General features: G+C 39.6%; 1 protein-coding gene across 1 annotated transcript in view; it reads right to left on the minus strand.

Moving 5' to 3' along the window:
- Positions 1–4,826: 4,826 nt before the first annotated feature.
- The window catches only part of GAS2 (growth arrest specific 2), a 127,945-nt gene continuing 118,202 nt past the window's right edge, over positions 4,827–14,569 (minus strand). Inside the window, exon 8 of the mRNA XM_052662277.1 lies at positions 4,827–5,045. Within this exon, the coding sequence (XP_052518237.1) occupies positions 4,827–5,045 (219 nt within the window). The remainder of the gene's footprint in view (positions 5,046–14,569) is intronic.

The following is a 14,569-nucleotide window of genomic DNA, read 5'->3' on the forward strand; positions in this document are numbered from 1 at the left end:
AGATGAATGGGTATGGAACCAGAGTATACCATTCCTAGAATGTGTGCGTCCTTCCTTCTGTTTTAATACAGAAAAGACAGTGTTTTATCAGTGTTACAGCTTATAGTTTGGGTTAGTGTAGACAAAAGGCTTACATCTTGGGGATAATGCCCTGTTTCTAATAGCATGCTAAATACCATGCTTATTTACTGTTGAACCAAGAATGCTGTGCTGGTGAATTGCCTTGTAGTAACAGTGGATATGCCCTTCCAGTCAGCCATGGCCTGCCTGCTTGGGTGTAATCGACTGTCCCCAAAACCACATGGGTTGCATGGTTTTTAAAGGGTGATACTCAGATGTTAGGAATAGTGTTAGGAAGGGGAAGGAAAAAGGGGAGACTAGATGCCTGATAAGAAACCAGTCAGTGACTACTTAAAAAAAATGTACACACACACACATTCTCAAGGAATCTTCCTCAAAGTTATAAATCAGTTTCTAATGAAACCTTAGCTCAGAGCCAATTTCCCATAATTGATAAATAGGAAAGCATTATAATGCTCAATATGTCACCAAACTCCCCAACCAAATTACTAAAATAAAACTAAACAGTAAAATGCTTATATGTATTGAAAACTGTCACATTAAGTGCTTAAACCACTGCTTGTTGATCATAATCATCACACTATTACTATGGCTGATAACAAAAAGGTGTGTGTCACCACACAGCCCCGGGGTTGACATGCTGCATGTTTTTTAAAACATCTGTGTGTGATATTTTTGTTTCACTGATTGTATTTGGCATGTAATTAATACTTTTCCCACACATGGATTTGTCATGAATGCCGTACTGGCTTACAGGGTACAAATATACATTTTCGTATACAAAAAAACTGGTTTTTGGCCTTTTCTGTTGAACGCATTTTTTTATTTTTACTACATCTTAAATCATTTATAGGTTGGCATGTTTCTTTTCCTATACTCTAAAAAAGAAATGCTATTATTTGTCTCCTGTTTTTTAGAGAAATACTATGATAAACTTCATAGGGAGTCTGTGTATATACATATATGAAGTGTAATCCCGACTTTGCACAGAGTGAAGCAACACACCCGCAGCTAAGAGGTGTCATGGGAAAGGTTTTTGTTCATCATTTCTTAATGCTACTGTCAGGCCATTTCTGAGCTATGGATCTATTATCCCACCTAAGCCAGGACCAACAGACTTTAAATTACAGACGAAGTGATGCTTGGCAACAGTATGGGCCCAGTATGTCTGTAATGTGAATTCCAATATTTGTTTAGTATTTCCAATAGTATTCTGCTAGCAATATGCAGTCTTGTGGCATTTGGATAAGGCGGAAAAAGAGTTCCTGTTACATGAATAACTTAGCTTTTATAGAGGATTATGACCAAAAGCAATTTAATACACCTTAAATGATATGTTATTTCTACATGGAAAGTAGCTATAGAATCTTCATAGAGTTCTATGAGAATAAAATATACTTACTATTTATAAAAGAGAGAAAAATTAGAAAAAAAGTTTTTTAAAAAAATCTTTCCTAGGCTTTTATTCTTGAACTTCACTCTGGCATGCAGAGTTTAATGGTTTCTCGGATTATTATTTTGTGATTTTGTTTTTTATTTTGAGTTAAGTAAAGATAGAAGATATATATGGCTGACACATATGTATAAACTTAGCAGCACTTTTAATAATAAAATCTAGTATTTTCTAAAAAAAGAGTAAATGTTGAAGCTATCATCTTTGGTCCTTCAAAAGAATTGGCTATGAATTTTCCTTTTCTGCTCCAACAATTCAAGTTATTTTCACTGATGAGAATTGTGCTGTGCCCTTAGAAGAAAAGGTAACTTGTTGGTTTTAGATTTAAATAATATCTGCATAAACAGATCAGTAAGAGGTAAGTAAACATGCATTCCTATCTGAGTTGATATTTAAGGTGATTCCTTGGACATCTCCAAGCAAGCATCTCAAATTCCCATGATAAGTGTATTTGCTTTAAGTCCATTGAGTTGTGGTATAGTTTTCTCTGATTTTTTCAAAAGCCACTGACACAGTCAATTTGCATTTATAGCAGACTTTGAAACTAGTGTGTTTAGTGGGGTAGCAAAATGCAAATCGTTCTATACTGTACTGTGCTAAGTCGATTCAGTTGTGTCTGACTTTGCAACCCCACGGGCTACAGACCGCCAGGCTCCTCTGTCCATGGGGATTCTCCAGGCAGGAATACTGGAGTGGGTTGCCATGCCCTCCTCCAGGGGATCTTCCAAACCCAGGGATTGAACCCAGGTCTCCAGCATTGCAGACAGATTCTTTACTGTCTGAGCCACCAGGGAAGCCCAAGAATACTGGAGTAGGTAGCCTATCTCTTCTCCAGGGGATCTTCCTGACCCAGCGAGCAAACCCGCATCTCCTACATTGCAGGCAGACTCTTTACCAGCTAGGCTACCAGGAAAGTCCAAATCATTATACAGAAAAAGTCAATTCTGTCTTTATAATACAAGTAATGAATAATCTTGAGGCTTCCCAAGTGGCGCTAGTGGTGAAGAACTCGCTGCAATACAGGAAACATAATGAGACCATGTTTGATCCCTGGGTAGGGAAGATTCCCCTGGAGGAGGGGCTGGCAACCCACTCCAGTATTCTTGCCTAGAGAATCCCATGGACAGAGGAGCCTGGCAGGCTACAATCCATAGGGTCATAGTCAGACAGGACTGAAGCAACATAGCACACAAGAACAATGAACAATCTGAATCTTAAAACATTGTAAATCATACAGGTTCATCACATAGGGTAAAAATACTTAGGAAAAAGAAAATGAAAAGATCTGAATTAGAAAACTACAAACACTGCTGAGAATTTCTTTTAATATATGAATGGTGAGAGCACTGCATGTTCATGGATTGAATGACAGTTCGGTCAAGATGGTATTCTCAAATTGATCAATAAATGAAACACCCAGCAAGCTCTTTCAGAGAAATTAATGAATCAAACTAAAACTCATATGGAAAATGCAAGATTTATGATAGTCAAGACAATTTTGATAGGATCTAGTGATTTTCACTAAGAAGTCAGTGAGTAAGAGCCATCTACACTTAGTCATTTCCTTCTGAATATAGACTTATTTCTCCAGATTCTTTTCCAGTGCCATTCAGCTAGCAACTAGACCCTAGTGTCAGTTGGGACTGTGTTCTTAGTCCCACTTAAAAAGACCATTGTAGATGTGTAGACAAAATAATGCCAGAAGATGGGACTGTGTTACATAACACAGCAAAAGGTAGTTTGTAGACGTGATTCAGTTAACAACCTTAAATGGGGAGATTATATTGAACTATTCAGGTGGACCCAATCTAACCATGTCTGTGTGCTCAGTGGTGTCCAACTCTCTGTGACCCCGTGGACTGTAGCCCACCAGGCTCCTGTGTCTGTGGCGTTCTCCAGGCAAGAATACTGGAGTGGGTAGCTGTTCCCTTCAGGGGGTCTTCCCGATCCAGGGATCAAACCCAGGTCTCCTGCATTGCAAGCAGATTCTTTACAGTCTATTGTTTTAAAAAGGTTGTGTCTGCTTTGATTAAATCATTCATGTGACAGATATTTCTTCCCTGGCTTTCTGAAGCAAGAAAGGTGGATTCTGTTGTTGCTGAACAAAGAAGAAATGACAAATTAACTCTGCCTATTCAGGGCAGCTCTCAAAGGACTGTTTATAAAATCTAGACTTTCTGCTAAGAGAGCAAACACGACCACCACTCAGCTGTCCAAAGTGAAGAAGTACTAGGTAACCGTAATTAAATGCTTCCTATAATTCCCAGGGGAAGTTGCTATTTGCAGATGATCTTTATTTCAGAATGAAGCATTGATAATAGAGACGGGAAATTTTTCAACATTTATGTTTTTAATTCTTGAATCAGTGAGGACAATATCTTGCTGTTTATGGGTACAAAACAGCCCTGTCCTAGGTATACAAGGGTATACATAAGTCTGTAACATCATTAGCTACAGTAAAATTACTAGACAGCACAGCAAAGTAGGGTTAACTAAAGATACATTTTAATAAGAAAATGCTTTGAAATAACATGAAGTCAATGGACATTTGACTGTACAGTTTATTCTGTCAAAATATAAATGTATGTCAGCTTATGTGTATGAATAACAGTCAGTTTCAACACAGCCACGTGCCTAGGATTGTGTGAAACAACTCATAAGCCATTCTCTAGGGGTGTTGTGAAAACTTCCAAAAGTACCCCGGATATTTGGTAAGAGCTAAGGGATAAACTTTAAGGCAATCTTCCAAGTGAATGTAAACTTTTCTAAAGTGGCCTTTCCAGTAAAGGATTACTGTCGTGAGTACTCTGTACTGTATAGTGCTGTTGGATATTTTTAGCAGCACGTCATCACACTAATTGTCACTTTTTAAAATCAGCTTTAAAATCCTGCAATTATAATTTTTTTTTGAAATGTCTGGGGTGCTTTTATTCTGTAGACTTCGGGCAGGCCCTTTCTGATTTTATTGCAAATCCTATTTTCTTCTAATAATTTTTATCTTTAGCTAGAATTGTATTGCTAAGATTGTGTTCTAAATAGTGTGTTCATATATTGAGAAATAATCATTTGCCTACAATTTGTCTAATTTAAATCTAAGTTGAAACTTTCTTTTTAAAGGTCATTTTCTACAGAAGCATTCAAAATAAATAGTGCTACTCTTTGAGCATGTTTCAGCATGATGACATTTTTCTGTCTTTTTCCAAAGTAATTTGTAGAGCATGTGAACTAAACTGACTACTGGAGATGTAGATACAGGCCATTATGAGAGTCCCCTCGTAGTGACCACCTAGTTTCACTTCATTTCCTTCTTAGCCTTATAATTGGCAGAGACCACCAGGTAATTATCTGGATTCATGTCCTTAAGGGTTGGAGATTTGCTCTGGACGGGGGATGTCTTGCCATCCACACGGGATATCAGCAGCATCCGGCAGGGGTCGTGTTTCAACAAATACCCTGCAAAAGTTTCCCATCCTCCTCCCACGCGGACCATAACATGCTTGTTGTGCAGCATCTGGGGAATGAAAAGAGAGCGAATGAGTGAAATTCTGAGAATTCCTGCAGTATCTCAAATCAGCTTCCAGCTCTAGCGTTGTACTGTTTTCTGTTTTGTTTTTCAAGCCCCCATTGTTCTTCCACGTCTTGTGCCGGGTCTGAGTCAGCACAGAGTTTATGAGAGAAGCTTTGTCTTTTCCATGCAAGTGGATCATGCACGGTTCGCATCCCTGGGTTGCAGCTTTGCCCTGCAGTGGGAATCAGTAGGTACAATCCCCTGTTGGTTCAGTGAGTCTAGAGGCTCCTCGCTGACACCTGAGGCTGCATCACAGCCTCCTCATTGTCTCATTTCCTGCTTGCTGCCTCAGATAAGAGCTCCTTTCTCCCCACTTGGTTATTCCCCTCTGAACCAGGACTTTAAAGACCATGGAAATGCCTGCTGTAAAATATATAGAATATAGAATTGGAATAAAGAATACAGATATATACTTGTGTGTGTGTTAGTCACTCAGTCATGTCCAACTATTTGTGACCCCATGGACTGTAGCTCACCAGGCTGTGCTGTCCATGGGATTCTCCAGGCAAGAATTCTGGAGTGAGTTGCCATTACCTTCTCCAAGATCTATGCATATATGTGTATGTATATATATATATATATATATATATATATATATGTAAATATATATGTGCATATTTACAGATCTATATGGGTTCCTGGGTGGCTCAGTGGTACAGAATTCACCTGCCACTGGAGGGGATGTAGGAGGCATGGGTTCGATCCCTGGGTCAGGAAGATTCCCTGGAGGAGGAAATGGCTACTCACTCCAGTATTCTTGCATGGAAAATTCCATAGACAGAGGAGCCTTGTGGGCTACAGTCCATAGAGTCGCAAATAATCAGACACAATTGAGTGACTGAGCACATACGTATGCACAAATATATATACATATGACTTCTCTGGTGGCTCAGATTGTAAGGAGTCTGCCTGCACTGCTGGAGACCCGGGTTCCAGCCCTGGGTTGGGAAGATCCCCTGGAGAAGGAAACGGCAACCCACTCCAGTATTCTTGCCTGGAAAATCCCATGGACGGAGGAGCCTGGCGGGCTACAGTCCATGGCATCGGCAAGAATCGGACACAACTCTGTGACTTCATTTCATATATATATACACACATATATATTATAAATATAAATGCATACATTTCACAGTGATTTGATTATACATATATATGTACATACCTATATTATTTTTTCCAATTCTATTCCATTATAGTTTATTTTAAGATATTGAACATAGTTCTCTATGCTATATAGTCAATCCTTGTTCTCTGGTTTTGGAATATAATGTTAATGATCCCACAAATACTCAATGGAAAATGGAACTGAAGATGCACTCAGAAAAACTGAAATCTTCCCCAGTCACCTACTGTCTGAGGCTTTTGAGGAAAGATATTATGGAGTGGCCAGATAGTTATGTTTGTCTTTTTCTCATTCTTCCTAATTACCATGGAATACCTCCTCAAAACAAAAACAAAAACCTTACTTTCAGCTGCAGCTCCAGGTTAACAAGACTACAGATTGAAAAGGTGAAACATATGTGGTTATTTAACAAGTCTGAGTTGTGGAGGATTGGCACAGTGAGCCAAAGATTTGATCTTAGTAAGAATAAGAGGGCGTACCACATGTTCACCAAAGACCCTGCTGACTTGTCTCCTGCCCCAAATATTATAACAATGGCAATATAATCTTGGGAAGGGCGTATAGGTTTGGGAGGGGATTTGGGAAGCAGTTTTCCAGGTCAGGCTTCCCTGGTGGCTCAGATAGTAAAGAATCCTGCAATGCGGGAGACCTGGGTTTGATCCTGGGTTGGGAAGATCCCCTGGAGAAGGGAATGGCCTCCCACACCGGTATCCCTGTCTGGGTAATTCCATGGACAAAGGAGCCTGGCAGGCTACCGTCCATGGGGCCCCAAAGAGTCGGACACGCCTGAGTGACTTTCACTTCACTTGCTGTGCCTCCCCAGGTCCCGCCAGTGATACCGTGTCCCTGTGTAGGATGAAGATAGTGAGACCCAAATCTCTGAACATGATCTCCTGACTCCCAGTCTAGTGCTCTTCCCACAAGGGTTCCTCCTTAGAAAATCCATCAGAGCATTTGTATTTTACTGGCCTATTTTCATTTCACAAGTTTCTGGCTTTGCCTCTACTTCCTGTTTTTAAAACTTGGAGTTCCTGAGAGAAAAACAGAAAAGCCCAGTTACAAAATAGCACTTCGACCCCAGTTGTTCCAACAGAGCTGCTTTTGCTTATTGTTGAAGTCCTGGCACCTCCTATCCTTGCAAACTACCTCTAAACATCATTGGCATGAGTGCCCCTGGCAGAATGCCCAAGTTCACTTGACTATCAGCAGTCTGTTTCACCAGTAAGAAGCAGTCAGAAGGATTTTTAAACTATCAGTGAATTCTAGAGAATAGTGACCGAAATGCTTTTCAGCCTGGAGTATAAGATCTTTGGCACAAACTGCTTGCAGATTCTTTCATGAATCCATAGGACCATAGAAAGTGGATCCAACATGAGACAGAGTCATTCTGAATATGAATAACACAGGAATTAAATTTCTGCCCACCTCGTCTTCCATACTCTTCCTATAGCTAATCAGCAACCTACGTTTTGCTAAAGAAAGCCAGTGATCAAACTGGGCAAGTTTTAAGCATGCGATGAAAATAACAGAGCTATAGGTGTCTGCTGCTGCTGCTGCTAAGTCGCTTCAGCCGTGTCCAACTCTGTGCGACTCCATAGACGGCAGCCTACCAGGCTTCGCTGTTCCTGGGATTCTCCAGGCAAGAATACTGGAGTGGGTGTTTATAGCCTGATTATAGAGATTTGAATCCCATGCCTTTTCTTATAACATGGTCAGTCTCAAGAAAAGAAAAAAAAAAAAAGAATGCCCACCTGATGTCCATAAACAAATTCATTACTGTTTAACTTAAAAGCAAACAGTGATGATGTATGATATATTTCCCATGTTTGGACTCTCACAGGTGTGAGCTCAGAGCAGTGTCAATACTGTAATCATATGATATTACTTTTCATGTGCCCTTCCATACTACTTACCTTGTCTAACATAAGATATCAGTATCAGTATTACTGCCACTTTATAGTTAGTAAAACTGATGCTCTTAGAAGAACTGATACTCTTATGCAAGATCACAAACAAATCAGTGGCAACACTGGAACAAGAACCCTTTTATCTGTTATAGCATATCCACTATCCACTTACTGTGGAAAGCTTCTAGATTTGAATTTTCAATCTACTTAGTGACTTCCAAGTCACTAATTTAGCACAAGCAAGGAATTATCAATGCCAGAAATAGTTATAAGTTGCTTAAGTGGATTAAATGCTCATGTAATATGATTTATAGTTTTGCTCTAATAAACTCTAAATAAATATGGCATTTAATTTCAGAAAATTAGCCTTTAGTGGTCCTAAGAAATAAATATGTGTCAAGTACAGGTACTAGGATAAAATATATTTATAGATATGTATCTGTTGGCATAAGAAGAACTGGGCTTTGATTCTCTGTTCAGTGTGCATATTATGGCTCTTTTATTTCTGATACTTCATAATGTTGAACAGTTTTGCATTCCTCATTCCAAAAGATAACTCCTTTTGATTAACAGTGCCAATGCACGTGTGGATTGAATATTCAGTCTAGTTGTCTGTTATTGCATTTCTCTTGAGTAAAGAAAAATAGAGCTGCTACAAATATCCTGCAACACTGCATGTTGCAAAGCAGTTGTTTTTGCAAACTAGGCCTATTCTAAAATTGCTGTTTTCTACCATCAGCCTCATTCCTCACTGTGCCCTTGATTCTAACAAAGGTAAGATGATTCATTACCAACTTAGCAACATCTCTCAATGCTGAAGGGCAAAAGAATAAAACAACAAAAATCTTGTCTCCACATTTTCCCAAAGGCCTTAATAAAGTTCTATAAGCAGAGCTGGGTTATCGTAAAACATTTTAGTTTTTGATGTCTATGCGTGACATACATACCTTGCCCAGGGAAATAATCAGTAGGCCTCAAAGTTATGTTTTTGTTTTTTAAATAATTTCTTCCAGTTACAAGAAAAAGATCGCCTGTTCTTATCAAGGACATCTTGCTTTATGCCTTTGTCCTCGTAAGATGTTTAATCATGTATCATTTTCTTAGGAGGCCTCTTGCCATCTGCCAGTGAAAGGGAAACTTTTTCTTAGATGACAAAGAGTCACAGTATTACAGCACCTACGCTGTACCAGGTAATCTACAAATAAACCTTCCTGAAATAAGGAGGATAAAAGACATTGAGGTCATTGGCAATGGTCTCATTTTACAGACGTACCGACTGGCAGAGTGAGGGTCACACAGGTGGTTCCTGAGAGCCAGGCTAGAAATCACATCTCCTTTACTTCCAATCTATTCTTCCAAAAATTAATATTCTAAAAATGAATCCAATCTTTAAAGGTGGGAGAATCACTTAAAATATTGACCCAGCAGTGGTTTATAACACTCTCAGATAAGTCTTTTGATTTACTGGATTCAGTGTGCATCTTGTTAGACTATAATATGTCAACCTACAGCCCACTTTCTAGTACCACCTTTCAATCTTATTTTCCTAACACAGTCAGGTAACAAATTATCCCATAAACAACAACTTCTGTAACTCATCAAGATACTTAAAGAGAAAAAAAAAATGGGTTGAAAGGAAGTATGTTAATTCTCTTATATCAACTTACAACATAATGGAAAATTCAAACATAGAAATGATTAATCAAAAGCTTACTACAAATTTTGAATTCATGGCAGGGCATCTAGTGGTCTGGTTCTTATGCTGTATGATAACATGACTTCAGGAAAATTATTTTTCCTTTCTAATTATTGGAGCAACAGACTGGAAGCATATTATGTGTAGTTATTAAGAACTTACAGCAAGAAAAAGTATGTATATTTCTTCTTCTAGGGGACATTAATTAGTCATCAAAAACAATCACATCAACTCACTTTTTGTTGACAAGGCACAGTTGATATTTATGTATGGATCACAGAAAATCATATGTTTTACTAAATGAAAAAAAATGGCCCCATAAAACAGTCAGAAAATATTGTGGATTTATTGGTAATGTATTTGTGTTTAAGGTGACCGGGCTACATAGAGCTGTTATATTACACAAACAGAAAACAAGAAAAACGCCATCAACAAAAGGAACTAACAGAAAATGCCTTTTAGGTAAGCAGAGTTCAAAGTTAAATGCTTTCTGTCCTATGTGATAGCTTTATTGCATAAATGCCCCAGCACACATCTGCCTGTGTGTTCACCTCTGTCCTAAATCACCATTCCTGTGAAACACTTCAGGTGTCACCACCTCATGGGGGAAATACCAACACATCTCTTTCATTCTGATGTGAGTCTTGTGTCCGTGACCTTGAAGACCCGGGAAGCAGGAGTGTCTGTCTGAATGCCAATGTCCTTAGACCTGGAGGATGTGAAAGCGTTCCAGCGCAATCCCTCACCATCGCTCACACTTCCCCAATCCACCCTCCAGTCCAGGGCCACAGTGAGCTTTGTAAGAGGAAAATCTGTCCAAGCTCCTGCACTGCCAAGGACTTGTGGGTGGTTTTGCACCGTCTCCAGAGTTTCTCAGCCATGTTCAGGTCCAGTCCCCCTGAGGAATATGACTCGTTTTCATCATCGCAAAAGGCTGTGGGAACCATTCTGGGCAAGCAAGGGTGTGAGTGTACAAGCAGGCCTGAGCGAGTGTGTTTGTGTGTGTAGGGCCTGAACAGAATCTTGCATATCTAGGATGGGCAGAACTACACATAATTTGAAGAGACAATTTGTGAATGAGTCTGATACCTGCCTCCCTTACCTCTGCCCTCTCCTGCACCCATGAGAACAACTGGCCTGAGTCTCCAAGCACTTCATAGTCCTGCTATTACTTTTCTCCCCCGCCTTCTTTCTCACTGTGCCTGCATGATCCCATACTGTTGTGCAGGTTGTACACTGCACAACTCTGCAGCTGTACTGTGGCCCTATTTTTCTGTGCCCATAACCACCCTCCAAATTATTTACCCAGCAAATATTCTCAACTCCTTAGAATACCCTGAAAGGTTCATGCCTTTCTACATGTAGAGGATTGTTCCAGAATCACCAGGAGAATCAAAGTAGGTCTCTTCAGTTGACCATTCAACACATATTTGTTGAGTGTCAGACAACCCACTCCAGTGTGCTTGTCTGGAGAATCCTAGGGATGGGGGAGCCTCGTGGGCTGCCATCTATGGGGTTGCACAGAGTCAGACACGACTGAAGCGACTTAGCAGCAGCAGCAAAGTTTATTCCTTGCTAAATTTTATACCCTGAGGAGCTAGGACAGTGGAAAGTACACAAAGGGCACTCAATAAATGCTTAAGTGGATGAATGAACAATGTTAACACCTGCTAATGCTCCACCCAGGTGTTACTGCCTTTATGGAATATTTTTGCATTTTCTGACCTTTAGATTACCTTCTTTGGATCTTGAGATTTTCCTGCAAAGACCTCAAGCAAAGTACCTAGAATACTTCATTGTCTCATTTCTTGATCTTCTTTCTGACCACCCTAAAGGGTCACATCCTATTTAGCTTTGTGCTCAGTCGTGTCCAACTCTTTGTGACCCCACGGACTGTAGCTTGGCAGGCTCCTCTGTTTGTGGAATTCTCTAAGCAAGAATACTGGAGTGGGTTGCCATTTCGTTCTCCAGGGGATCTTCCTGACCCTGGGATTGAACTGGGCTCTCCTGCATTGCAGGAGGATTCTTTACAGTCTGAGCCACCAGGGAAGCCCTCAGCTTTGTATATATGGCAACTATTATCATATGTAATATGTAAAAGACATGAGTTATTCATGGAAAGATAAGAGAAAAGACAAAATGATTTGTCTTTAACAGAAAGACTCAAAAAAAAAAAAAAAAGACAGGTTGTGAATGATAATCCACATCAAATATTGCTTAGAGAATTCCTTTAAGAGAGACAGATTTGGGGTAAGAGTATGAAGCTTTAACAGGGATCATATATTTTTTTTTTTTACATATTCATTAGCCCTTTATTTTTCCCAAATTCTTAGTTGCTATTATTATTTAAACTTTTTATTTTATACTGGAATATAGAGATGGTTGGGCTTCCTAGGTAGTATTAGTGATAAAGAACCTGCCTGCCAATGCAGAAGACACAAGACATGGGTTTGAAACCTAGGTCAGGAAGATCCCTGGAGATCTGGAGAACCTACTCTAGTATTCTTGCCTGGAGAATCCCATGGGCAGAGAAGCCTCGTGGGCTACTGTCCACTGGGTTGCAAAGAGTTGGACATGACAGAAGCAACTTTAGCATGCACGCATGGAGATGGTTGGTGGCATCACTGACTCAGTGGACATGAATTTGAGGAAACTCTGGAGACAGTGAAGGACAGGGAAGCTTGGCGTGCTGCAGTCCATGGGGTCGCAAAGAGCTGGACACAACCAAATGACTGAACAACAATAAATAGATGATTAACCACATTGTGATAGTTTTGGGCAGACAGCAAAGTGACTCACCCATACATTTCCATGTATCCATTCTCCCCCAAACTTCCCTCCCATCCAGGCTGCCACATAACATTAAGGAGAGCTCCTTGCGCTATACATTAGGTCCTGGTTGGTTAACAGGGATCACATTTGAAAAGCAGATATTGTGTTGGAAGTCAATAGAGCAATGAACAGGAGAGAGAACAGAAAAGGAAAGATGGAGAGAAGAAGGAACTGTCCTGAACGAATCCAGAAGCATACGGTTCTCTTCATTACCTCCCTTCACAAGTTCTCATAACACTGGGAATGCATATTTTTAAAAATATTTTTCACTACAGTAGTAAACTGCTTGATAAAATTTTCACCCCTTCCTCTTTCTCTTTCAGTGCTTACGTGTTTGAGGTCACTCTCATTAAGCCCTTCCCTAATCAACTGACCAGAGAGGCTCCTATTCCTGCCCAGTCTGTGAACTGCTCTCCATCTGAGCCATCCTTTTTAGAGGCAACCATCTCTGATGCTGACTGAGGAGAGGAGATAATCCTCCTGAATTTAGATCAGTTTGGCTTCCTGGGACATTATATGCTTCCTAAACGTCCTTGTCAACCCTGTTCATGGTGTGTTTTTACAAGCCATCATAACTTGAGTGAAAATATTGTTTTTAGAACGCAATCATTTGCTCTCCAGAGAAACAGTGTTAAATTAATTTATGGGACAACAGACTCTGTCTTCATCTAACATTCTACTGAAATGGCATATGGTAAAAATTGGACAACTGGGAATTCAGTTCTCTGCCTAAGGCACCCTGACACCTGGAGGCGTGAAATGGCAGGTGTGCAATCCCTAGTGTGTCATGTTGAAAGGTCGACACCTCCATCTTCAAGATAAGTGATGATGTAACCTATGAATAGGGCAACAGAGGCTTTCTTAACCACAGGTGACATGTGAAGGCTCCTTTTGGTCAAAGGTTGGGGGTTCATCTCAACCTCTCTGGCTATTTGAAATTAGAAATGGTTAAATACTACCCAATCAACAAGCTTCTGGAATTATCTCTTTATTGTTTACAAAGCATTTTTCATGTTTGTCATCTCATTTTTATCTACCTAATCCTCCTTTGGTTTATTATGTTGTTTTTCTTAGATAACACTTGAGATCTGAACAACAGTCACCAGAGCAGAAGCTCTGTTTAGTCTTAGGTATGGATACCACTAACTAGCTGTACAACCCTAAGACATTATTTAATCTCTCTGTGCTTCAGTTTCTTATCTGTGAAATGATTATAATTTAAAGTGTTTTGTATAAAGATATTAATATGTGTAAGAATGTAGCCACATTGCCTGGGGCGCTATACTCAATAGTGACCTATTATTATAATTATTATCAAAAGAATAATACTGTAATAGTGATGATGATGATGATGATAAACCTCTTATGGATTTTATTTCAGTTAGTTCTTGGAGCTACCCTAAGCATCTTGCATTATTATTGATATTTACAAATGAGAAAATGATAGCTCAGAAAAGTCATGTGAATTGCTCAAAGTCACTTAGCTAGAAAGTGACAAAGTTTAGATTTGAACTTGGGTTTCTCTGACCTCAAAGGCAATACTCATTACCACTAAACCATACCCCCTAAAGGTGCTTCACCAGCAGTCATGATTGTCTGGGTTCTTACCTAGACTCTTCCCTTGGACAATACCTCTTTTCTTTTGGAATAGCTGTTGCCATTTTATAATGTCTCCATTCATGATCATATCAAGACCCAGAACAGAATAAGGAACTTAATACATGCTTGGAAGAATTTACTTAAAGTTGAACCTGACTGTTTAACCCATACAAAAATACTGAAACTTAGGTACACTGTACACTTAGGGCTCTGTTCTGGGCCCCATAGTCTGAAAGGAAACTGCAGAGCAGAAACCTCTGACAGCTTGCAAAATACTTTCACTTAAATCATTTTGTTTTGTTATCACAAC

The sequence above is a fragment of the Budorcas taxicolor genome, chromosome 25 (assembly GCF_023091745.1).
Source record: "Budorcas taxicolor isolate Tak-1 chromosome 25, Takin1.1, whole genome shotgun sequence".
NCBI lineage: Eukaryota > Metazoa > Chordata > Mammalia > Artiodactyla > Bovidae > Budorcas > Budorcas taxicolor.